This window comes from Ruditapes philippinarum, unplaced genomic scaffold (assembly GCF_026571515.1).
Source record: "Ruditapes philippinarum isolate M1 unplaced genomic scaffold, ASM2657151v2 ctg368_1_1_1_1, whole genome shotgun sequence".
Lineage (NCBI taxonomy): Eukaryota > Metazoa > Mollusca > Bivalvia > Venerida > Veneridae > Ruditapes > Ruditapes philippinarum.
The window spans coordinates 215662-241355 of NW_026856704.1; the positions used below are offsets into that span (position 1 = coordinate 215662).

Sequence of the window (25694 nt, forward strand, 5' to 3'; positions counted from 1 at the left end):
ACAAAAGAATACTTAATAAAATCTCAAGAGGAAACTACATTCAAATCACTTTAAAGCCACATGCCTTTCCTATTTAAAGATTAACACAGCTTCTTAATGCAGTTTCTGTTAATAGCACTCAATTATTTATCTGTTGTTTTTTTTACAAAGATAAACCTTTGGTTTATGTAACAAATTCTAAGGCAGTTGTTTGTTCAGTAAGAATCTAAGATTATAGGTAACCAGTTTTCTTTGACCTGATATATTGCTTGGTACCATAGAATGAATACAGGCATCTGTATCATATATTCTTGTAGAATGTACTCCCCCAACATTTTTATACCGATTATTGTATTTGCCAAATGAAGGGCCGTTCAATGTGTTCAGGATTTGTACAAATTATCATAAGTATTAAAAGAGGGTTGTTCCAAAATTTGGAAAGTAAGATAAAATTTTATACATCTGCAAATAAGCAGTATTAAAAGTTTGTTATACATGCCATATTGTTTCCATTTAATGCCCCTGACTTCCCTCTAATTAGTGCCCCCACCACCTATTTGTAGAAGAAAAAATTCTTACCTGATAGATTTATAATTGGTAATCAGAGCAATCCAAAAAATCCAAATATGTTATTTAAAGAATTACCTGTTAATGACACTTTAGTAATGAAAAATCATTATAAAAATATAAACCTGAATTTTATATCAAAATAATGATTATTGATTTTTATAAATGATTTGTATCTTTAATAAGCAATATTTTAAAACATATTTTTATATATTTCTAATAAACATCCCCCTTTTGAAAAATACAATCCCCCAGGGCTCGGTGTTAAATAGAAACAGTACGGTATATTTATTTTAACATATATTGGATTTCTATTTTCACTTTATATCTACATTTCATAAAATCTGTTTATTATTGCACTAGTTATTTAATTAGTATAATGTAAATTTCGTGCCATAATGTTTCTCTTTTTTAGAGCAGTTAATGTTTCCAAACACGTTTTTTGTTTATTAAACCCCATTGTAGTATCATAAGGGTTGTTCATAATATAAGAAGCTGTGTCGCGGGTATGAACTAGGTCTCTAGGTTAAAGGTCAAGGTCACACTTAGAGCTTATTGAAAAACACTTGACTGAGACAAAACATTTCATGCATTGAGGATTTCAATATAACTTGGCACAAATGTTCACTATTGTGAGGCAGAGTATCACATGTAAATTTGAGGTCACTGCAGCCAAGGTCAAGGTCATACATAGAGATCAAAGTTCTGGTAAAATAAGAAGATGTATAATTATAAGGACCATTTAGTCATTATATATGTAGGGAGTGTAACACAAATGGTCATTATCTTTACTACGGCTGTGACACTTGTAATTTAGGTCAATATATGCAATGTCAAGATCACAATAGATGATGAAATATACAGAGTTTGTCTGGAGCATATCTCATACACGCATGGAGGTATTCTAATGAAACTTTGTAGCAATGTTCACCACTATGAGAAGGTGTCACATGCATGAACCAAAGTCTCTAGGTTAAAGGTTAAGGTCACACTTAGAGGTCATTGAAAAATACCTTTTTTGGAGCAAAACTTGTACATTTGTCAGGGGATTTGAATGTAACTTGGCACAAATGTTCACCATTGTGGGGCTAAGTATTGTGCTCATATTAATCCAGGTCCTGTTTGACTACTAAAGTCAAGGTCACATAGAGAGGTCAGTCAAGGTCACATAGAGAGGTCAAAGTAAAGATAAAAACAGATGTGTACAGTGACCATTTAGTCATCATTTATTGATGAATTGTAACACAAATGATCATTACTCCAGGTGTGACATTTGTAATTCAGGTTAATATTTGCAAGGTCAAGGTCACTTAAGATGATAAAATATCCAGATATTGTCCGGATATTGCCGAGAGCATATTTCCTATATGCCTATCAATTATAAATGCCCACATCTCTGTCAAAAGCTTTTGTGACAGGGGTATATTGCCACAATGTGGCCCTTGTCTGTCTTTTTTTATAGACCTAATTTCATATGATATATTGACAAGACATCTAGTTCCATTAGTGAAATTTTATTTGATATAAAAAACGCCAAACTACAATGTGTTGTTTTGTTTAAACATACTTATTATTTATTTAAGCTCGATTGCTAAACAAGTTCTTGCAACTTATATTAATCACTTTGAAGTTTCGAGTCCGCTTCCTGGAACCAACCAGTACTGGTATCATGAAGAAACATGGTCTTGACCCGAGTAGGGTTCGAACCCATGATCTCTGGGTTGAGAGGCAGACACCTTAACCACTAGGCCACTGCTCCCCTAATTTGTGTGAATGTGTGGGAGTATAATATACAGTCAAACGTGTATTAAGCGACCGGCCAAGGGAAACACCAAAAACGGTCGCTTAATGAAACGGTCTCTTAAGAAAGTCAACATGATATAAAAGTCAAAATTTATAACTGACATCTTTTTTATTCGATGGGATTGTTTTTCAACTTAATTTTTATATAAATGTTGAATAATAAATACGCTCCGATAATCTAAACGGTTGCAAATGTAAAAATAACGTTCTGATATTTATTGACAAAATCAGTTTTGATCCATTACGTACATGTTTGACATTTTTTCCAGAATTTTTTAACTTCTCCGTTGTTTTTCCTTGTCTCCAACACGAAAAACCTATTAGTGAAGATGTTTTCTGTTGTGCATTTTTTCATTTGAAATAAACAAACTACATCTATTTGTTACGATTAATTTAATGGCTGATCAAGTTCAAGGTCAATTCAATGCAGTCTAAATGTCAACAAGCGAAGCGTATACATCATCTCAGTATGGGCGGAGCGTTGCATTGTTTATCCGATATTATTGGATAATACACGTCACGTGTATACTTAACTTCATTTGCATACGCTAAAACGGTATGGGAAATAGAGTTTTTCACACGTTTATTGTTGTGTTTTGATTGCTGACACTTGTGACATAACGAGGTGGCGTTCTCTAAAAACACAATTACTTGACAGGTAAAAGTGGTCGTTTAATGAAAAGATTGATGTCAATTAGGTGACTAATTAGCAGTCGCTGGTCGGGTTGAGCAAAAGTCGCTTAATACATTAACGATATAGAGAGAAAATGATCGGGGGGAATTTAAAGTGGTCGTTTAAGACAAAAGTCGCTTAATACACGTGGTCGCATGGGCAAGTTAGACTGTAAAATAAGCTTTAACATATTGACATTGAAATCCCTTTTGGTTCCTAATTGGCATTCAGGAGTATCTTAGCAAGTATACTTTATGATACAAAATTTGAAATACTTTTTATTTTAGATTTTAAATTTCCTAAGAATAAATTAAATTGAAAACATGCATAAATTTTCTTTACATTATTATACAACATTCAAAACATTAAAGTACATAACTTTTGAAACACCCCTCTTTACCTGGAATACTTCCCTTGCTGTAATTACCTCATTAAGTGGCATGATCATAAAATGCTGTTTGTTATTGTTTAGAAATTTAATTGCTCTGGCATTAAGCATATTTATTTGGCATATCAAATAATGTGCACACTGCACTTATAATTTCTAGATTGTAGTACTAGCCAACCATTTAAGCATTCATTTATTTTCTTCAAATATTTACTTATAAAATATGTTGGGTTTTTTTTAACAGTTTATATAACAACATGATAAATAAAGATCATTAGAAAAGACATTTCATGCAAATAGAATACTTTATAATGCCTATTTCTGTATTTATATCAAAAGTTGCTGAAGAAAGACCCGTACACACCACATGTAAAAAATGCATTATAAACTCTAAAAGAGAAAGTTGTCCTATATAATAAAACCAATTCAGTCCTAGCATGGAAGCATTTTCTTTATTTTGATTTTTAAGCATAAAGTTTTTGGTTGAAATCTTTGTTATGAGCTAATATGAATATACATATAAAACAAAACTCATATTGTGAGAAAGATAAACATGGTTTTACGAGTGTAATAAGATATAAACACATCAGCAGTAAGCATGTGGGCAACTGTGCTGCACAACCAAGTACATTAATGATCTCCACTGAGGTCCTAAAGCCTTAAAAAGCTGGGATACTTAAAATGGAGAGATATGCAAAAAAAAAAAAAAAACAATTAAGGACTTTATAAAATTATACTCAGAAATAAATTGAAAATCCTAATTTTGTGAAATTTCTAGCCGATTTGAGTGAAAAGCATATTGCATTGTTTTTCTATTTTAGGTCATTTTTCACAATTCAAGTAACTATTTTGGAAGAACGGAATGAGCAAATGATCTGAAAATTTGCACAAAAGTTACTGGTCTAGACATACATCAACTTCAAAATAAATCCTAGAAAAAAATGTTTCGGAGCAGTCATGGTAAAAAACCTCAGTGGAGTCCCTTTAATAATCAATCTTGCCTGGCAATACTGTGCATTCAATCGATACACCTTTCAATTTGTACAGTATATAATATATAATTAACATGTAAATGAAACATTAATTTTATAAATATACAGTGTAATAAAGTTAGAACTAAATATTTTTTATGCTCCCCGAAAAATTTCGGGGGAGCATATAGTCGTCAGGTTGTCCGTCAGTCCGTCCGTACGTCCCAATTCGTGTCAGGCCCATAACTTTCACAGAAATGATCACCATATTGAGACGACGTGTCGCGCGCAACATTTGGGTCGCTACCTTGAAGGTCAAGGTCACAGCATGACCTTGCATCAAAATCGTGTCCGGTCCATAACTTCTTTATTTGAAGTAGGATTTTAAAACTATTTCACAGAAATGATCACCATATTGAGACGACGTGTCGCGCGCAACATTTGGGTCGCTACCTTGAAGGTCAAGGTCACAGCATGACCTTGCATCAAAATCATGTCCGGTCCATAACTTCTTTATTTGAAGTCGGATTTTAAAACTATTTCACAGAAATGATCACCATATTGAGATGACGTGTCGTGCGCAACATTTGGGTCGCTACCTTAAAGGTCAAGGTCACAGCATGACCTTGCAGCAAAATCCTGTCCAGCCCATAACTTTATAATTTGAAGTCAGATTTTAAAACTATTTCACAGAAATGATCACCATATTAAGACTTTGTGTCGCACGCAACATTTGGGTCGCTACTTTGAAGGTCAAGGTCACAGCATGACCTTGCAGCAAAATCATGTCCAGCCCATAACTTCGTTATTTGAAGTCGGATTTTAAAACTATTTCACAGAAATGATCACCATATTAAGACAACGTGTCGCGCCCAACATTTGGGTCGCTTCTTCGAAGGTCAAGGTCACAGCATGACCTTGCAGCAAAATCTTGTCTGGCCCATAACTTTGTTATTTGAAGTCAGATTTTAAAAATATTTTACAGAAATGATCACAATATTGAGATGATGTGTCGCGTGCAACATTTTGGATGCTATCTTGAAGGTCAAGGTCACAGCATGACCTTGCAGCAAAATCGCGTTCGGCCAGTAACTTTGTTCCTTGAAGTCGGATTTAACAACTATTTCACAGGGATGATCACCATATTGAATGGACGTGTCACATGCAACATTTGGGGTGCTACCTTGAAGGTCAAGGTCACAGCATGACCTTGCAGCAAAATAGTGTCTAGCCAATAACTTCCTTATTTGAAGTCTGATTTTACAACTAATTCACAGAAATGATCACCATATTGAGACAATGTGTCATGCACAACATTTGGGTTGTTTTTACACTTTGAACTTTGTCTGTGACATAACTCTGACACTACAAGAGGTATACCTTCCTGTGTCCAAAACCTATTCGGGGAGCATCACCCGGTTCAACCGGCTCTTGTTCTTGTTTGTATTTACTTTTAGAATATTTCAGTCATCAACTGTGAATGGCCAGTAAGCTTATCTATAAAAGATTAGTGTTTCAGGAGTCTAAAAACTGTTGGTGTTGTTGTTTTTCCCACAAAGAATGCCAGCCTTTATTCTTTTGAATTTCTTAAATGGATGTGTCTAAGCTTGCATTGCTGTGAATGTTGTAGTGGCTGTGTACCAGCACTGGTGGCCAAAACTTTGCACTTTTGGTTACAGTATTCTTAATGTTATGCATATTGAAACTAGTCAATGATGAGAAATGCTTTATTTTAACAGACTGTTATTTAAAAAGGATATCATCTTTTAAATTCTTCTCTTCCTTAACATGTATATATATGGTGTTTATTTACATTTTCTAGCCTTGGTCTTCACAGGTGACAGGAAGATGGTTAATTGCTGTAGACTGTACCTCCATTAGTCTTGTGATGTGACACTTTAATAATATAAATTATAGATACCAGTCTGTCTGTCCATGCTATTTTTAGACCACTTGCAAAGTGAAGTCATAAATTCCATCATACATCTTATATGAAACATGAAAAAAATATATAAGCATTGTTTTAATGAAACCTCAATATTTGCTGACCAGGAAGTCTAATGTCTGTGCAATATCTGTTCACATGCTATACAAATGCTCAATTTTTGTATTTTAATATTGAAACCCTTTAACTTTAAAATAGACTGGTCCAAATTCAGAACAGAGCAAGTTTTTTTGCAAAAGTTCAGCTGGTTTAACTTTAGAACCAGTCTAAATAATATTATACTGAATCTAGACTGTCCAACAAAGTAAAAATTGATACCCTGATATTAGTATAACAGATAATCTGCTGAAATGCTTATAGGGTCTTAACTAGCTTCCAGTTTTGGAGCTATACATTATCAGTTAAGGGATAACAACATGAAATTTTAAGTTATTGTCAGCCAACAGTATAGAGCTTGGTAAGTTTGCACAGATGTGCAGGCCGGCCTGACTCTTATAATTCTCAGGTGGCAAAAGATAACCACTTTTGGTTCCAGCATGTTAAGGGTTATAAATAACAAAAAATTTTAGACCTGAAACTGATAAATGTTCATAAAGGTATCATTATGAAATATTGATATTGAAATTGAGCATAGTTATATTTGTTTTATTTTCAGAGATACTATGGGGAGTCTCTACCATTTGGGAATGCCACATTTGAGCCAGCAAACATGGGTTTGTTATCAGTGAACCAGGCGTTAGCTGACTATGCTTTGTTGATCAAGTTCTTGAAACAATCACTCAATGCTACCGATTGTCCAGTCATAACCTTTGGTGGAAGGTAATTTCTAAATTTGTTTTTAGCTCACGAGCACATAAGCACATAAAATTGATGATGTGGTCAGGTGAGATATTGTAGTTACAGGTGAGATATAGAAGTCACATGTACAGATGATATTGTAGTCAGGCAAAATAGTGTAGTCACAGGGGAGATATTGTAGTCACAGGGGAGATATTGCAGTCACAGGGGAGATATTGTAGTCACATGTAAATATTGTAGTTACAGGCAAGATATTGTAGTCACAGGTGAATTATGGTAGTCAGGCAAAATAGTGTAGTCACAGGGGAGATATTGGAGTCACAGGGGACATATTGCAGTCACAGGTGATATATTGTAGTCACAAGTGATATATTGTAGTCACAAGGGAAATATTGTAGTCACAGGTGAGATATTGTTGTCACAGGTGAGATATTGTAGTTACAAGTGAGGTATTATAGTCACAGGGGAGATAATGTAGTCACAAGTGAAATATTGTAGTCACAGGGGAGAAATTGTAGTCACAGCCAAGATATTGTAGTCACTGGGAAGATATTGTAGTCACAGGTGGGATACTGTAGTCACAGGAGAAATATTGTAGTCAAAGGTAAGATATTATAGTCACAGGTGAGATATTGTAGTCAAAGGCAAGATATTATAGTCACAGGTGATATATTGTAGTCAAAGGTAAGATATTATAGTCACAGGTGAGATATTGTAGTCAAAGGAAAGATATTGTAGTCACAGGAGAAATATTGTAGTCAAAGGTAAGATATTATAGTCACAGGTGAGATATTGTAGTCAAAGGCAAGATATTGTAGTCACAGGAGAAATATTGTAGTCAAAGGTAAGATATTATAGTCACAGGTGAGATATTGTAGTCAAAGGCAAGATATTGTAGTCACAGGTGATATATTGTAGTCAAATGCAAGATATTGTAGTCACAGGCAAAATATTGTAGTCACAGGTGAGATATTGTAGTCACAGGTAGGGAATTGTAGTCACAGGGGAGATATTGTAGTCAGTTTTTGTCTGTTCTGCCTTGTCTGTGACTGTAATAAAAGAAAAAAAGCTAAAATTGGTTTGTTTGAGTAATATAAGACAGTGTAAGCTTATCATAGAGAGTGTTATATTAAGTTAAACATTGACATTAAATATAAAACTGCCCTTAGTTTATACAGAATTTGTTTAATTTGATTATGAAGGAATCAATATCCTTATATAAAAAATCCAGAAACTGTTTCAGAACCAATCAGCACTAAAGCAATGAGTGAAACAATTTTGCTCTGGAAAACAACGGATAACCCTGATAGGGCTTGAAAACATGTGGCTAGCAATTGTAAGGCTTCTAGTCTGATGCATTTAAGTTCTTGGCAATTCCACCTGTTGTCCTTGTTCTTATATGTTCAGTTTACAAACCATTTCTGTTGTAACTTAGGAAATTACATATATTTTTGCAAATTTATGGAGTAAGTGTAACATAGAGTGAAAGATTTGACTGTTAAACCTACTGACTCTTTTTTTACAGCTATGGAGGAATGTTGAGCGCGTACATGAGGTTCAAATATCCTAACATGGTGATAGGAAGTATAGCAGCTAGTGCCCCTATCAATCTGCTCACCCAATCACTTGACAGAAGTTTCTTCTTTACTGCTGTAACCAAGGATTTCTCCATGGCAACACCGTTCTGTGAAAGCAAAGTGAAGCAGGCTTTTATAATCCTGATGCAAACTGCAGCACAAGGAGCTTCAGGTATCTTTGTTTATAGGGTTTTTTATGTTCCCCTTTGGAAGTTGTAGCTTGGTGTGAATTTTATTGCATGCTGACTTGTAGAGGGTTGTAGGCAAGTAACAAGTAACCCCAAGAATTATTTTAATGATTTGTTGAAACCTTTTATTTGTTTGTTTGCTTTAAGAAAAAGTGGTGGCTCTTGTTTATCAATATATCTAGCTGTTTGTAGCTATAAAAGTTTGCTTTTACCCATGGTTTAGATGGGAAATGCCTCATTTGCTGTGTTCTATCTATTTCACAGTGGTTGGATGATAATATTGAATATAGGTAATAAGAATTTACTTCGAGTGTTTTGTAGTTTGCAACAGTTTGAAACTGACAAAATCAATGACAAAACACTTTTTTTTGCATTATTTTACATTTCTGCTTCAGGATTGAAGAAATTGTCAGACCTGTTTAAGCTGTGTAAACCTCTGAGTAACAATGATGATTACTTTCATCTCCTTGGCTGGATCAGAAACTCCTTCACAAATCTTGCCATGTTTGACTACCCATATCCCACTGACTTCTTTAGTAAGTTACCAGGATATCCTGTAAAGGTAAGATAAACATTTGCCATGTTTGACTACCCATATCCCACTGACTTCTTTAGTAAGTTACCAGGATATCCTGTAAAGGTAAGATCATAAAACAAAGTTTGACAACCCATATACCACTGACTTCTTCTCACTATAATTTCTATAGTACATGACCAGGATATCATGTGATTGTAAGGTAAGGTATCGTTGCCAAGTTTGACATGTTTGCACTAGCCATTTCCCACTTATTTCTATAGTACAGTTCCTTATATCCTGTAAAGGTAAGATAAACTATTCTTGCCTAGTTTGATTACGGATTTCTTAAATATGGAAATGAATTGACATATTTTTGATACATCATAATCTACAAGGTGAGTTCAATTTGGTGTCAAACTACAAATATTTCATAGTTACATTGTAAAAGTGGCAGTAGAGGATATGAACCTACACCTTTGTGATGACTTAAATTAGCTTGTCTGTTTCAAGGAAAAAGTCAAGCCATTATGATCATTACCATGTGGTCATCGAGTCTGGTCAAACATATAGTGGCAAAGCCTTATTACTTTCAGGTTCAGCAGGTAAAGTGTACAGCTATACATCAATCATAATTTCATTCAGCATATGGTTTTACAAGAGCTTTATCTTGACCTTGATGTTCAAGTTAAAATTTGTCAGAATTTTACAGTTTAGGAAATTACACCATTGACAATTGTCAGATTTTGTTCACCATTTACAGGAAGCATGCCAGTATATGGAGGATAGTATAGACCCAGCTGAAGGTCTAGCTAAGGCAGCTGGACTGTTCTACAACGGTACAGATGGCACCTTGAAGTGTTTTGATATTTTCAAACAGTTTGTTGAATGTGCTGACCAAACTGGGTGTGGCGTTGGTCCTGACAGTAAAGCCTGGGATTATCAGGTAGATAAGTCAAAATTTTGCAGCGATTATTGTTTTGGTTTTGAAGTGGAATGTCCTCCAGGAATATACTGTAAAGTCAAAAATTTTTGTGAGGGATAAAATTTAGCCTATATTGCAAATTGATGATTTCGGTGAAAATGAATATTTCCTAAGCTTTTAAGTATTAAATAAAGTTAAGAGTAGAAGTTAAGGAATACATAACATAGCAATTTAGTCTGAAATATTTATTTGGTGAAATTTTGACTTTAAGAACATAATATATTTTACAGTATTGCCTCTAATGTAAATCTGTTCTAAAAATTAGATGATATAGTTAAAAATGAAGGTCTTGAGTTTACCTGTCTCAGCACAAAGGTGACCTATTGAGATGGGCAGAGTTTGGTTATCTCTTGTTTCAAAACTGGTTTGTTTAGGCCTGTTAGTCAGTTTAGAATATGGCACAACCTTTTTAAAAATTCTTTTGTTTTGAAACTAATAGATGTTATAATGGCTGATGTTAATTTCATTCAGCAATCATGACTCAAAGGGTCAAAATTAGCCTTGTCCAAGAGGTCACTTATATCATATAGACTAAATTTGGAAAGAGCTTAAAAATATCTTTTATCTAGAACTTAAAAACGTAAGCTCACTTGGACTTTTTGTTAATAATTTCGAGGATACATGTTCAAATGGTTTGTCTAAGATTGCAACACTTAAAAAGTAATCATATTGGAATTTAATACAGATTTAGGCAGTTTACACATTTTACAAAGGTTTTTCATACTCAAAGCATTCTCCTCTAGATACTGAGAAGAAAAAAAAGTATAATTAACTCATTTACACCAAACATTGCAGGATAATGTTTTATATACAAAACAAATTTGTTAAATTAGAAACATTGCATTCTCTATGAATAAGAAAGTAAACTCTTAATAACGTATAAATGAGTGATTATTTCCTGGTAGATTTTTGGTAATTATGCGTAGTAAATCTTCATTTATAAATGTAATTATACATAGGAAAGGTGTTTTATATATTCTATACATTCATCTGTTATAATTTGCAGTAATTCAGAAAATATTTATTATTTATGTCTGTAGATTAAATGCCGCACATTTTGCTTATTTCATTCAATAATTCAATGGTTAAAACAGAGATTTTTCTTAATGACAAAAAATCTAATGTGCTGAGATCAGGAATTTTAGAAATTACTCTTTCTATGAATAATGAATTTTGATATTTAAAGTGGCTCCCCTCCAAAAAAGCAAACAATTTTCAAAACATGATACTGAAGTAAAAAAAATGTTTTTAATAGAACAGTTTATTTAATTTTACCCATGAAATATGGTGCTATATCAGTCAAATATATTTCATATTTTTTAAAAATAAATATGAAATATAAATATGAAAGTGGACGGAGTCAAAACTCATGTTTATTTTAAGGGACTTCTTTCGCCTATTCTTTCCTTTGTACCATTGTACCAATCAACCTTTCTTTTGTGTTCCATTGTACCAATGAGTCTTGCTTTGTGCCAATCCAAAGTACCTTTGGGATTGAACCCACAGCTGCCAGAGAGTGGCACCTTAGGTGTTTGATTCATCAAAGTCACTACACAATCATGATCTGTACAATGACTAGCAGACTATCCAACCAAAGAAGAGATACCAAATCACTGTTGATGCCAGAGCTTTCAACCACTTAGTTTTGCTGTTTCATGTTCGACTATTGTTTTGTTAATTTTTCAAGAAAAATTCTGTTCATGGCAATTTATTTTGTTTCAAAAGGTTATTGAGTTAACAGTCTTGTTTGTTATTTTATATTAAATTTTGTATTTGTAGAAAGCAGACAAATTTATTTTCAAACTCAGACAAATTTGAAGTTTTCAATCCCATTAAATCTAAAATGATATCAAAAGACTGGAAACCAAAGTCTTTTTTATTTGTTTTCCTATAATAATTCCAGACAAGAAAGTTTTCTATTACAGAAAATATTTAATGAAAAAAGTTGATAGAAGGTCTGAAAGTAGAAAATGATTTGACAAGTGTATGTATATTGTGGAATCATTTGTGTTACAGAAACAGATTTTCTTTGTTCTCTTCTTTGAAATGTTGTCTGTACATAGCACTACTTTGAAATTGGATTTTAACCTGTGTATAGCCTTTCTTTGAAATACTGTCTTTGTGTAGCCCCACTTTGAAATTAGATTTTGACCTGTGTAACTATAGATTAGCCCTACCTTAAAACTTTACAAGTGTGTGATCTATGTGTGACTTTGATTTTATGGTGTGGCCCTGATTTGAATATTTATCTTGGTGTGGACCTGATTTGAATATTGATCTTAATGTGGACCTGATTTGAATATTGATCTTAATCTTGGTGTGGACCTGATTTGAATATTGATCTCGGTGTGGCCTTGATTTGAATATTGATCTTGGTGTGGCCTTGATTTGAATATTGATCTTGGTGTGGCCTTGATTTGAATATTTATCTTGGTGTGGCCTTGATTTGAATATTGATCTTGGTGTGGCCCTGTTTTGAATATTGATCTTAGTGTGGCCTTGTTTTGTATATTTATCTTGGTGTGGCCCTGATTTGAATATTGATCTTGGTGTGGCCCTGTTTTGAACATTAATCTTAGTGTGGCCTTGATTTGTATATTTATCTTGGTGTGGCCCTGATTTGTATATTGATCTTGGTGTGGCCCTGTTTTGTATATTGATCTTGGTGTGGCCCTGTTTTGAATATTGATCTCGGTGTGGCCCTGATTTGTATATTGATCTTGGTGTGGCCCTGTTTTGTATATTGATCTTGGTGTGGCCCTGTTTTGTATATTGATCTTGGTGTGGCCCTGTTTTGTATATTGATCTTGGTGTGGCCCTGTTTTGAATATTGATCTTTGTTTGGCCTTGTTTTTAATAGTGTTCTCAGTGTGGCCCTTTTTTGAATATAAATCTTGGTGTGGATTGATCTTGGTGTGGCCCTGATGTGAATATTGATCTTGGTCAATGGCCTTGCTTTGAATATTGATCTTGGTGTGGCCCTGTCTTTGTTTGGCTGTGTTTTGAATATTGATGTTAGTGTGGCCCTTATCTGTATATTGATCTTGGTGTGGCCCAGGGTTTGAAAGTTGATATATATGTGGCCATGTTTGGAATATTTATCCATGTGTGGCTGTTTTTTTTTAAACATCAGCATGTTAGGTAAGTAATCCTGGGCCATGGTAGCCCTATTGTTGTTTGAGGGCTGCACAGAGTTTGGCTAAATAAAATTTTCTCATGGTTTTTTATTTCAGGCATGCACAGAGATAACATTGGTTGGTGGAAGTAATAATGTTACAGACATGTTTCCAGCAATGCCATGGACACCAGATATGAGAAATGATTACTGCTATAAGAAGTGGAAAGTTATTCCTAGAAACACATGGAGTGAAGTAGAATTCTGGGGAAAAGGTGAGAAAACATTCAGAGCTCATTCAGATTTGTAGATTTTATATATGTAATTTATATAAAAGTGATAAAAAAAAGTCATTGCCTGTCATTTGCCCTTTTAAAATAATTAGCTTTTCAGTCATGAAAGAAAAATATTGTCATAAATTTGGAAACATGAATGACAATATTACAGGTAATGATTTATAGATGAAGGTCTGTAGGAGTTGTATTAATATTAAAAGGCTAAGCAGAAGCTTTGAACCGCTTTTGATACTAAATTATTGTTTTTACAGCCCTGTTTTTTTAAACTGCTATTAAATTGTTAACTTGAAAATATGAAGGTATCAAACATCTGTTATTCCTAGGTGCCTATGGTAACTGATAGCTTTTGAGCTTAAAATTGATATATTTGGAGAAGTTGGCATTTATTTGTGGAGATATAGGAAATACTTTAAATGTTCTGTAGTACTTGTTGGGTAATCATCCTTATATAATTATATGATCAAATTATGTTGTCAAACTGGCACTTATCAAAGTCATGTGAAGTAGTGTCTTTTTTAGCTCACCTGAACACAATGTAAATAAATAGTGTGTTGAATAAGATGGGCCGAAGTGCTTTAAGCACAGGGGGCCCACACAGTGTTTGGATGGTATATACTGCTTGACAGTGACCTTAAAATGAGATTTTAGTCATAACCTTATAATATGTATATAAATATATGTCTATTTATATACATATTATAAGGTTATGACTAAAATCTCATTTTAAGGTCACTGTCAAGCAGTATATACCATCCAAACACTGTGTGGGCCCCCTGTGGCTTTAAGTCTAGGTAGATTTTTATTTCTCAATTTTGTCTATTCAGTTGAGCAAGAGCTTTGTTTACGTACTATATATGTTTTCACAGACAGCTCTTAACTTATACGAGCTCAAATAATACAAATAAAACACAATTATTTCTATGACCTATAAGTTTCCATTCTCACATAAAAACTAGAAGGCTCAGATGAAATCTCTAGGTTTTATATTAAAATATTCTCCCAATACCAATATAGAATATTTCCTGAGAGATGGAAATTTAATCATCTGAGGAGGGAAATTTGTCTTGAGAAATAAAAAGTCTGGTTTTCTGAGTCTTGACAATATTAAAGCAAGAAAAGGAATCATCATGTACAAAGGTTAACTCAGTATCATGATGTTGTTTTTTATATTAATATAATTGGAAAATATTTATGAAATTTATGACAGCTATTTTATGGTTTGAATTCAGCTTCTGGGAGCTTTAATCAGAATATTTATATACCTTTGGGAAATTTGAAAATATTGCCTTTAGTGAAAGAAAAAAAATTGTGATAGATAACATGTGATGAAAATGTGCTTTGATAAACAACCCTTTATTATTTCATTTCAGTTTTTATAGCTATTCTCTCACCAATTACATGAAATTGTTTTGTTTTTTTCATAATTTTGGAGTTATTGTCCTCTGTAATTGTTGTGCCCTCATGCCTTATAATTGTTTTGTTGTCACTTAAAAAGTGGTTATCACCACTTTCGGTTAGAGTCTCGCGAGGAACTTCCAATTCTTTCATGTACTTTTTTTGCTTTGTTTAATACATAATTTAATGTTCATTTGTAGGAATTGTAGTCTGTGCCCTTTTTCTGTATTCTATTCTATTCTAGTGTTTGTTTGAGATGTGCTTTACTTTAAATTATCATGCTTTGATCTTTTAGATATTGGAGCAGCTACAAATATTGTGTTTTCAAATGGTGACCTTGACCCTTGGAGAGGAGGAGGGGTGAGTTCATCAAACATTTCTTCGAAATATATCATATGAACCTAGGCTAGCTGTCTCTTAGTCTGTGGATGTGATTCCACCATTGAGGTGACTAAATATTGTCAGAGGAATAAAAATATCTTTTCAGATAAAAAAACCCTATGTGCCTACATGCGCCATAGAGGTATTTTATCCATATTGTTGTCATATGGCAATCACTACACTGTCATTGTGACATTGTGAATCTGTAATAAAAATGTAATGCACTTTAAGCATGATAAAAATGTAATGTGCAGGGACTGTGTCTGTGGTGTCAGTGAGTTTAAATGCATAAATGATAAATGTTAGGTAAACAATGGCTCTGTAATTGTTAGTTTATCTGTCAATGTAATCTGCAGTAATTTTCAATCATTTAATGAATAGAACCTCTTTGATCTTTTGATGAAATGTTTTTATCATACCTGATGAAAGATGTTTTATAATCTTATGAAGCTGTTTGGACATTCTTTATTATTACAGCTTTTGTATGTTCTGTAATTATTGATATCTCATTTCATATTTATTTTTCATCCGTATAATGTATTGTTCTATTATGTGCCTTTATATTATTTATATTATTGATCTCGTAACAAAATTTTGTTCCAGTAATGGTCTTCTAAATGCTTGTATTGACAATTTTATCCATTTTATATTCATTTTTGATCATTTTCTTCCATATAGTTTGTTCTAATACTTGTATGGACTATTTTATCTTATATTCATTTTTGATCATTTTTGTCCAGTATTATTCTAATGCTTGTGTTGACTATTTTATCTTATATTCATTTTTGATCATTTTTGTCCAGTATTATTCTAATGCTTGTGTTGACTATTTTATCTTATATTCATTTTTGATCATTTTTGTCCAGTATTATTCTAATGCTTGTGTTGACTATTTTATCTTATATTCATTGTTGATCATTTTTGTCCAGTATTATTCTAATGCTTGTATTGACTATTTTATCTTATATTCATTTTTTATCATTTTGTTACAGTATTGTCTTTATGCTTGTGTTGACTATTTTATCTTATATTCATTTTTGATCATTTTGTTACAGTATTGTCTTTATGCTTGTGTTGACTATTCTATCTTATATTCATTTTTGATCATTTTTGTCCAGTATTATTCTAATGCTTGTATTGACTATTTTATCTTATATTCATTTTTGATCATTTTGTTACAGTATTGTCTTTATGCTTGTATTGACTATTTTATCTTATATTCATTTTTGATCATTTTTGTCCAGTATTATTCTAATGCTTGTATTGACTATTTTATCTTATATTCATTTTTGATCATTTGTTCCAGTATTGTCTTTATGCTTGTATTGACTATTTTATCTTATATTCATTTTTGATCATTTTTTATCCAGTATTATTCTGACATATGTATTTATATGATTTAGGTATTGAAGAGTCCTAGTGCTGGAATTCAAGCTGTGACTGTGACAGGTGGCGCCCATCATTTAGATCTAAGGTGAACTATTTTTTTTATACATGTTATAAAAAAATCACTCAGAAGCATGACTGTGGTATTGCTGCATTATACCTCAAAATGCTTTCTTAATTGACATTAATTTTGTCTAGGCAAAAGAAAACATAAAGCTTGATCTGCACAAACATAAAACAGTCTCATCTTTATTCCATTGTTATAAAATCTTGAATTATGTTTAACCAGACTTTGTGTTTTATTTTTGTCACATCCCATGTGTCTCTGGAATTGCTATGTAAGAGAATAATAAGAGGCTTTGCAACTTATAAATTGTATAATAAATGTTGCATTGTCTGAGTTACCATGCATTATATATGGATTTTACTTTACAAAGATAATTTGTCTTGACATGATTTGAATGTCTAAGGCTTTTCAAATAATTTCAGAGGTGATATCAATCAGTAGTAGCTTGTCTGCTTTGAAAGTAAAAGTGGAGCTATTATGATCGCTCTTTTATGTAGCCTATTATTCAAATATTTTAAAAGTTATCAACATGAAACGTAGAATACTTGCTTATGATGACAAGGTGCAGTTGTTATACAAGGGGCTTCATTCTGAAAGTTATATTTTTGGAGTTATGCCCCTTTTCAACTTTAGAAAAAAATGGTTATTGATAGTGATTGCCCTTAACAGACCAGTGTTAACTTGGTATTATAATTATAATAAAGACTTAATTTAAATAGGCAACACAGTTTGGTGTGCCCAGTCTTCCCTGTGAGTCTCTATTAAATATACAATATACATATATAAACATTCACAAACAAAATGTACAATAAACAACAACAACAACAACAACAACAAAAAATACAAATAGTTAAGAAACATAAGATGAATAGTTATAGATATGCAGTGCTCTTGTTAATATACTTGGAGTATACTTACTAAAAGGTGTATTTTAGAGTTGGTATTCTGTCATTTTTTTATATTTTATTTAAACATAATAGTTGGATAGTATATTAAACAGATTATTACTGATATATTTGACAGGGCAAAGAATGTTCATGACCCTATTAGTGTGATGTCAGTGAGGGAAGTAGAAAAACAGGCTATCAGAAAGTGGATTAATTCTTAGAAAACACCAGCAAGGAAGCAAAGCGGAAATCTAGAAACACCACAAAACATGTCTACCACTTTCATTGCATTCCATAATTATCTAGAATCATTTTTGACTGGTCTCAAAACGTTAAGCGGTGGTTTTGTCAGGATTTGATAACATTATTGATGAACAGTCAATTACCAGATTTGGAGTTGTATTTTAGCCTTTAGCATATCAGAATTGAAATTTGTTATGCAACTGTGATTGTATTAAAAATTGTTTTGATTTTTTGTTTGTATTTTTTGCCAGTCATACAACTGTTGCTTTACACCTTTTTGAATAATTATATATTTTTTTAAAGAAATTATATGCAAATATACTGCATCTAGTGCTGATGGAAAATCATGTTGCAAAAAAACAAAACAATTTTTTTTTTTTTAAATTATGTATTTTGTTAAATATCTGGAAAAAAGTGATCCCTCAGAAGCATTAAAAACAGCAGAGTTACATGAAAATTGCAGACTCAGTTTGATTGAGTCTTTACATGGAGGGATAATGAAAAAGTGATAACCTGAGATTAAAAGTAAAACTTCCATGATATAAAACAAATGGTTAGTTACCGCACATTGTAATTTTTATGATTACTTATTTGATATTACAAACAACAAACGTAATTTTACATTATGTTTTTTTTTTACCTTATTTTGTTGACAATTTTTTTCCTAACTCCACATACTAAGATCCAAAAGTGCTGCAAGATTAAGTTGCTGTAGGTTCGAATCCAGTCTTTAATTCTTTTATGTGAGGAATCTATATCCACCTAGCTTAACCCTTTCCCCCATGAGCATATTGTGAAAAATGGCCGTTTTCACTGAAAAGCCTCCTGTTGCAAGTTCAAACTGCTATGAAACTATGAAAAATGCTTCAATACTAATCAAACTTGGCACAAATGTTGGCTGGACCATTGCCTTTGTAACAACATGCTCAGTCTTAAATTTCCTGTTACCTTGGCAACGAGGGGACATCTCAAAATTGCCAAAAATCACTATTTTGCCTCGATTTTTTCCATCAAAATTTATTTCAAAGTGCTGCAACTTCTCAAGGGATTGAGATAGAGTCAAAGGCTTTTCAGCGTTGGATACACGTTACATTATGATCGACCTGGGGTCATTTTTAGCCTCTCACAAGTCCAAAATTTTCTTGGCGATGAAGGGGACTCCGCCCCCCTTCAAAAACCCCAAACAGAAAGGGGGCACATCCCCCTTCTGGCAACCCCCTGATGTATCTTTTGGATGGAGGGCGGCGCCAAAAAAGTGCTCATTTTTTTTTACAACATTTTTCAAACGAAAACATGTGTTTGGGGCCCAAATAAGACTTTTTTTTACTATTTCAGGCCTTAAAAAAGGGGGGGGGGGGTCGAAAGTGCGTTGTTTCGCGTATATAATATGACGTAAAGGGTTAACAAAAAATGATGAAAAACTTTAGAATCACTTAAAAACTAGTTTTTCCATGTTAACATGTGGTCTTTCACCTAATTTTGGTGAAAAAATGTTGTTTTGTAACATTTATAATTTTTTTAGTTAACCCTTTCCCCCATGAGCATATTGTGAAAAATGGCCGTTTTCACTAAAAAGCCTCCTGTTACAAGTTCAAACTGCTATGAAACTATGAAAAATGCTTCAATACTAATCAAACTTGGCACAAATGTTGGCTGGACCATTTCCTTTGTAACAACATGCTCAGTCTTAAATTTCCTGTTACCTTGGCAACGAGGGGACATCTCAAAATTGCCAAAAATCACTATTTTGCCTCGATTTTTTCCATCAAAATTTATTTCAAAGTGCTGCAACTTCTCAAGGGATTGAGATAGAGTCAAAGGCTTTTCAGCGTTGGTTACACGTTACATTATGATCGACCTGGGGTCATTTTTAGCCTCTCACAAGTCCAAATTTTTCTTGGCGATGAGGGGGACTCCGCCCTCCTTCAAACCCCCCTAACAGAAGGGGGCACATCCCCCTTCTGGCAACCCCCTGATGTATCTTTTGGATGGGGGGCGGCGCCGAAAAAGTGCTCATTTTTTTAGCAACATTTCTCAAACGAAAACATGTGTTTTGGGACCAAATAGGACATTTTTTCACTATTTGAGGCCTTAAAAAAGGGGGGGGGGGTCGAAAGTGCGTTGTTTCGCGCATATATGACGTAAAGGGTTAAGGAACGATAGTGTATCTGCTCTTGTGCCCATCTGTTCCTCGAATGCACAGAGGAGCACCTGAGGTCTTCCTCCTTCAGTAAAGCTGGGAAAAATCCCAATTTGACTTTTACATTGTCAATGTGTCTTAAAACCTAATTTAAAACAATACAAAAGTAATTGAGATTAAAATGTTAATTTGTCAATATCTGCATTAACTGTATATTTTTGTACAAGAATTTGCATAATGTTTCTATTCTTGTTATTGATTTAGAATATTATCCTGTTCATAAATTTTGTCTTGAATAAATGTTTTTCTTATTTTTTTATTAATTGTAGAGCTGTTATGCTGAGAGATTCAAAGTCATTGGTAAAGAGGTTTTTAATTTTGACACAAGTATGTTGGTTTTTTTTACATGATTCTCATTGTTTTTTATGTTTAATTATTTATTTTTTGTCACCAAGTAATTTTTTTTTTCACACTTTTCTATTTTTTTGTCACCAAGCAACTTGACTATTTACACCAGACTTAATACTTTTTTTAATAAGGCAAAAAAAATACATTTGATTTATCATGCATAGAAGTCTATTTAATTTTTTTAAACCAGACTGTTTGTTTGTAATGCTAAGCTTCCTTATTATGACAATAAATCTGACTGATTTAATGTTTGTGATCAGGTGACATTAACAATATCTTGCTTTATATCTTATCTCAACCAAAAACAAAATCTTGATTATGTAACTGGATATGAATCACAGCTGTATAGTTTTCTTATTAATTTTCTCATCTCTGTACTTTCTAGAATTGCTCATGTGTTTTTAATTTTAATATCAGATCAGGAAATAAAATTGACCAATCAGATGCTTGTGTTTTGTTTTGTTTTTAATTCTTTTCCTGCGAGACACACAAAACCTTCTTAATCAAAAAGTTGTTAGTGATAAGTGACATAATAGTGGGGTAAACCCAATCATATCAATGACGCAAATAAAAGGTGAGTGTGGGAAAGATAAAACATCCACAATAGGTTGGCTAAACCTCTCCCATAGGTTGTCAAATCCCCTGCAATAGGTTGTCAAAACCACATCCATAAGTTGTCAAAACCCAATCCATAAGTTGTCAAAACCTGCAATAGGTTGTCAAAACCCCTGCAATATGTTGTCAAAACCCCTGCAATGGGTTGTCAAAACCCCTGCAATAGGTTGTCAAAACCCCTGCAATAGGTTGTCTAAGCCCCAGCAATAGGTAGTCAAACCCCATCAATACGTTGTCAAAACGCATACAATACGTTGTCAAAACCCCATCAATAGGTTGTCAAATCCCCTGCAATAGGCTGTCAAAACCCCTGCAAAAGGTTGTCAAAACCCCTGCAATAGGTTGTCAAAACCCCTGCAATAGATGGTCTTAGCCCCAGCAATAGGTAGTCAAACCCCATCAATACGTTGTCAAAAGGCATACAATAGGTTGTCAAATCCCCTGCAATAGGCTGTCAAAACCCAATCTATAAGTTGTCAAATCCCCTGCAATAGGTTGTCAAAACCCCATCCATAAGTTGTCAAAACCTGCAATAAGTTGTTAAAACCCCTGCAATAGATGGTCAAAATCACTGAAATAGGTGGTCAAAACCCCTGCAATAGGTGGCCTAAACCCCTGCAAAAGTTTGTCAAAAACCCTGCAATAGATGGTCAAAACCACTGAAATAGGTTGTTAAAACCACTGCAGTAGATGATCTAAACCCCAGCAATAGGTAGTCAAAAGGCCTGCAATAGGTGGTCTAAACCCCTGCAATAGGTGGTCAAAACCCCTGAAAAAGGTGGTCAAAACCCTTGCAATAAATGGTCAAAACTCCTGCAATAGGTGGTCAACATCCCTGCAATAGGTGGTCTAATCCCCTGCAACGGGTGGTGTAAAACCTTGCAACAGATGGTCAAAATCCCTGCAATAGGTGGTCAAAACCCCTGCAATAGGTGGTCTTAACCAGCTGAGTATGGACATACTAAGTCAAAACACCCTTAGAAAGTAAACAGGTAAAATTCCCTCAAAATATGATACATGTTTTTATTTGACTGACCTTTTTTGTTGTTTCTGTCTAACATTTCCCTCAATTTCTCCTGACTATTACATTAATTTACTCATATTTGCATATCTCTCTTAGATCTTTTGTCACAATTATGATTAGGAAAATAGGAAAGCAATGCATATCTAAACAATCAATTATCATAGTATTGCAAGCAATCCATAAGTCCCCTACCGGTTAGAACCCCAGCAACATTCTGATGGGCCATTTGCCATTCAATTTTAACAGTGAATGAATGACATGCATGAACTTAAATCTTTTGAGTTCTAAGTTTGTCTATATCACAGTAATATGTTAAGTTTCCATGCCTAGTAAGGAAATTATGTTTATACAACCTTGTCATATTATTACGATGCGGGATTTTAAAGTAAATCCTATAAGGAATGAAGAAGTTGGAGTGAAAATACCAGTTTCTCGAAAAAATCTAAGTTCAAGGGGGACATAATTCTGGAAATAGTCTTGCTAGAGTATTTAACCTTCTCAAAAATGTCGAATGATAATAAGAAACATATATATGAAGTTTGAAGAAGATACATTAGGAAATAAAGAAGTTATTTAAAAAAGACAACATTTTTTCCCCTAAAAAATCTAAGTTCAAGGGAGGTAATACTGATAATTTTGTGCTAGAGTTATAAACCTTGTCACAAATGATATGGTTGATGACCAGAAACTTAAATTTAAAGTTTGAAGAAAACACCTTAAGAAATAAAGAACATATAGTGAAAAAGCTGAAAAATTTAAATCAGAAATCTTGAAATTCAGGCTATTTGTTGCCATAGCAACCAGAATTTTCAACATAGGAAGAAAAGAAAAAGATGTGCATAATCTCCAGACTGCCATCAGTCTACCCATATTTCAAGTTTCATAAAAATATTTTCAGTACTTTTTGAGTTATCACTGGATCCAGTTTATGTGTTAAATTTGCCATATTTTCAGACTATTTGTTGCCATAGCAACCAGAATTTTCAACATAGGAAGAAAAAAAAAAAGACGTGTATAATCTCCATACTGCCATCTATCCATATATCAAGTTTCGTAAAAATATTTTCAGTACTTTTTACGTTATCGCGGGATCCAGTTTTGTGGACGGACGGACTGACGGACTGACAGACAGACAGACGGACAGACAGACAGACGGACGGAGGGTAAACCTAAAGTCCCCTCCGGTTAAACCGGTAGGGAACTAAAAACAAAACAATCGTATACAAATATAACCAACATACCATGTCCATGTTTCTCAAAAAAAAATCTAAGTTCAAGGGGGACATAATTCTGGAAATAGTCTTGCTAGAGTATTTAACCTTCTCAAAAATGTCGAGTGATAATAAGAAACATATACATGTATATGAAGTTTAAAGTAGATACATTAGGGAATAAAGAAGTTATTTAAAAAAGACAACATTTTTTTCCCCTAAAAATCTAAGTTCAAGGGAGGTAATACTGATAATTTTGTGCTAGAGTTATAAACCTTGTCACATATGATGTGGTTGATGACCAGAAACTTAAATTTAAAGTTTGAAGTAAACACCTTAAGAAATAAAGAACATATAGTGAAAAAGCTGAAAAATTTAAATCAGAAATCTTGAAATTCAGGCTATTTGTTGCCATAGCAACCAGAATTTTCAACATAGGAAGAAGAAAAAAAGACGTGCATAATCTCCATACTGCCATCTATCCATATATCAAGTTTCATAAAAATATTTTCAGTACTTTTTACGTAATCGCGGGATCCAGTTTTGTGGACGGACGGACTGACTGACAGACAGACAGACAGACAGACAGACGGACAGACAGACAGACAGACAGAGGGACAGACGGACGGAGGGTAAACCTTAAGTCCCCTCCGGTTAAACCGGTAAAAGAGCCTCTGTGGTTCTTTGTTTAAAAGATGTTAACTTTGAATATCTGTATGGAAGTACTGTGACAATGGGGGTCTTAAAATTGAAAGTCAGACTGCGTGGATGCGCAGGCTGTTCTGGATCCATGCTGGTCGCAAACACACTATGTTGGTTTTGTAGTGACGCGGCTCATATGATGTAAAACTCAGTTTAGTCTTGAAGTTTATGTATAATCAACTAATCTCAAGGTTGCAATTGTAAAAATACAAATTGGTTTTAGTTTAAACATATGAACAGTCTCATACATGTAACCTGGGACATGGTACTCCTCCTTTGTACTAAGGGAGATAATCCCAGTAGTGTATTTGGAAGCACCCTTACAGAGTTGCAATTCCTTATTCGCTTTACGAGTTTTCTATCACATTCAGTACGCATGTCTTTGTATGACTAAAGCTACAAATATATAAAAGGTAAAGTGTATGTTTATTATTGTGTCACACCTACTGAAAGGGACAGCCAATTTGACTTATGAGACACATTCAAGTTGATATTTTTACACGTTTACCTCCCGAGTCCTTTCCTTAAATGCCTGGGATATAGGCAGGAAGGCAATCGGTAACCATTCTTTAATTAGCTGGCGGCTCACCAACCGGCCATATCCTTTCGCTGCGTGTGGGGCTCGAACATTCGACCTCCGGCTGGAACATTTGACCTCCCGTTCTCGAGGCGGATGCCGTAACTACTAGGCCACGCGCATTACAGTGAAAAATACAGACAGATGTACCTGAAACTTACAAGTATTGCTAGACGTGCCTGTTCTAGTCGAGTTGTAGAAGAATGTCGACGAAGTCCAAGTCGGTGCAAAACTCTATTTAGTTGACGTATACTAAAATGCAAATAAGCACAAATTTTTTTTAAAAAATATCTAGGAAAATAAATCTTCATGTTAACAAATATGTAAATATTCATTACCTACTTCACCTATAATAATAATAATAATAATAACAATAATAATAATAATAATAATAATAATAATAATAATAATAATAATAATGATAATAATAATAATAATAATAATAATAATAATGATAATGATTACCACATTTTTATAGCGCCCTTCTCAAAAATAAATGTTCGCTTTACAATTGAATTATATACATTTACAATGACTTTAAAAACAAACAAAAAGTATTAAAAATAATAACACACATATATGTATACATTTACAAAATATAAAATACCCCATGATTAATCTAAAAGTCTAAAACTCAGAGTCGATCATACAAGAAAGTAAAAAAAGAAAAAGAATGTACTTGAAGAATAATCTAAGACTTGATAATAAAATATAGAGAAAGGTTAAAAACTGTTGTCTATATTTTGTTTTATTTGGAAGAAAATATGACTATTTTCATTTTTATTTCTAAAAAGCATAACGGAGATAGGATTTTTAAAGTAATACTTTGACTTGCCAAAAACGTCATAAAATCGTTCAT

General features: G+C 33.4%; 1 protein-coding gene across 1 annotated transcript in view; it reads left to right on the plus strand.

Moving 5' to 3' along the window:
- LOC132747440 (dipeptidyl peptidase 2-like) overlaps positions 1 to 19276 on the plus strand; it is a 137629-nt gene extending 118353 nt beyond the window's left edge. The window contains exons 3-10 of the mRNA XM_060736825.1: positions 6982 to 7145; positions 8650 to 8873; positions 9285 to 9451; positions 10167 to 10349; positions 13622 to 13778; positions 15490 to 15554; positions 16979 to 17049; positions 18052 to 19276. Of these exons, the coding sequence (XP_060592808.1) occupies positions 6982 to 7145; positions 8650 to 8873; positions 9285 to 9451; positions 10167 to 10349; positions 13622 to 13778; positions 15490 to 15554; positions 16979 to 17049; positions 18052 to 18136 (1116 nt within the window). The 3' untranslated portion in view covers positions 18137 to 19276. The remainder of the gene's footprint in view (positions 1 to 6981; positions 7146 to 8649; positions 8874 to 9284; positions 9452 to 10166; positions 10350 to 13621; positions 13779 to 15489; positions 15555 to 16978; positions 17050 to 18051) is intronic.
- The last annotated feature ends 6418 nt before the right edge of the window (positions 19277 to 25694 follow it).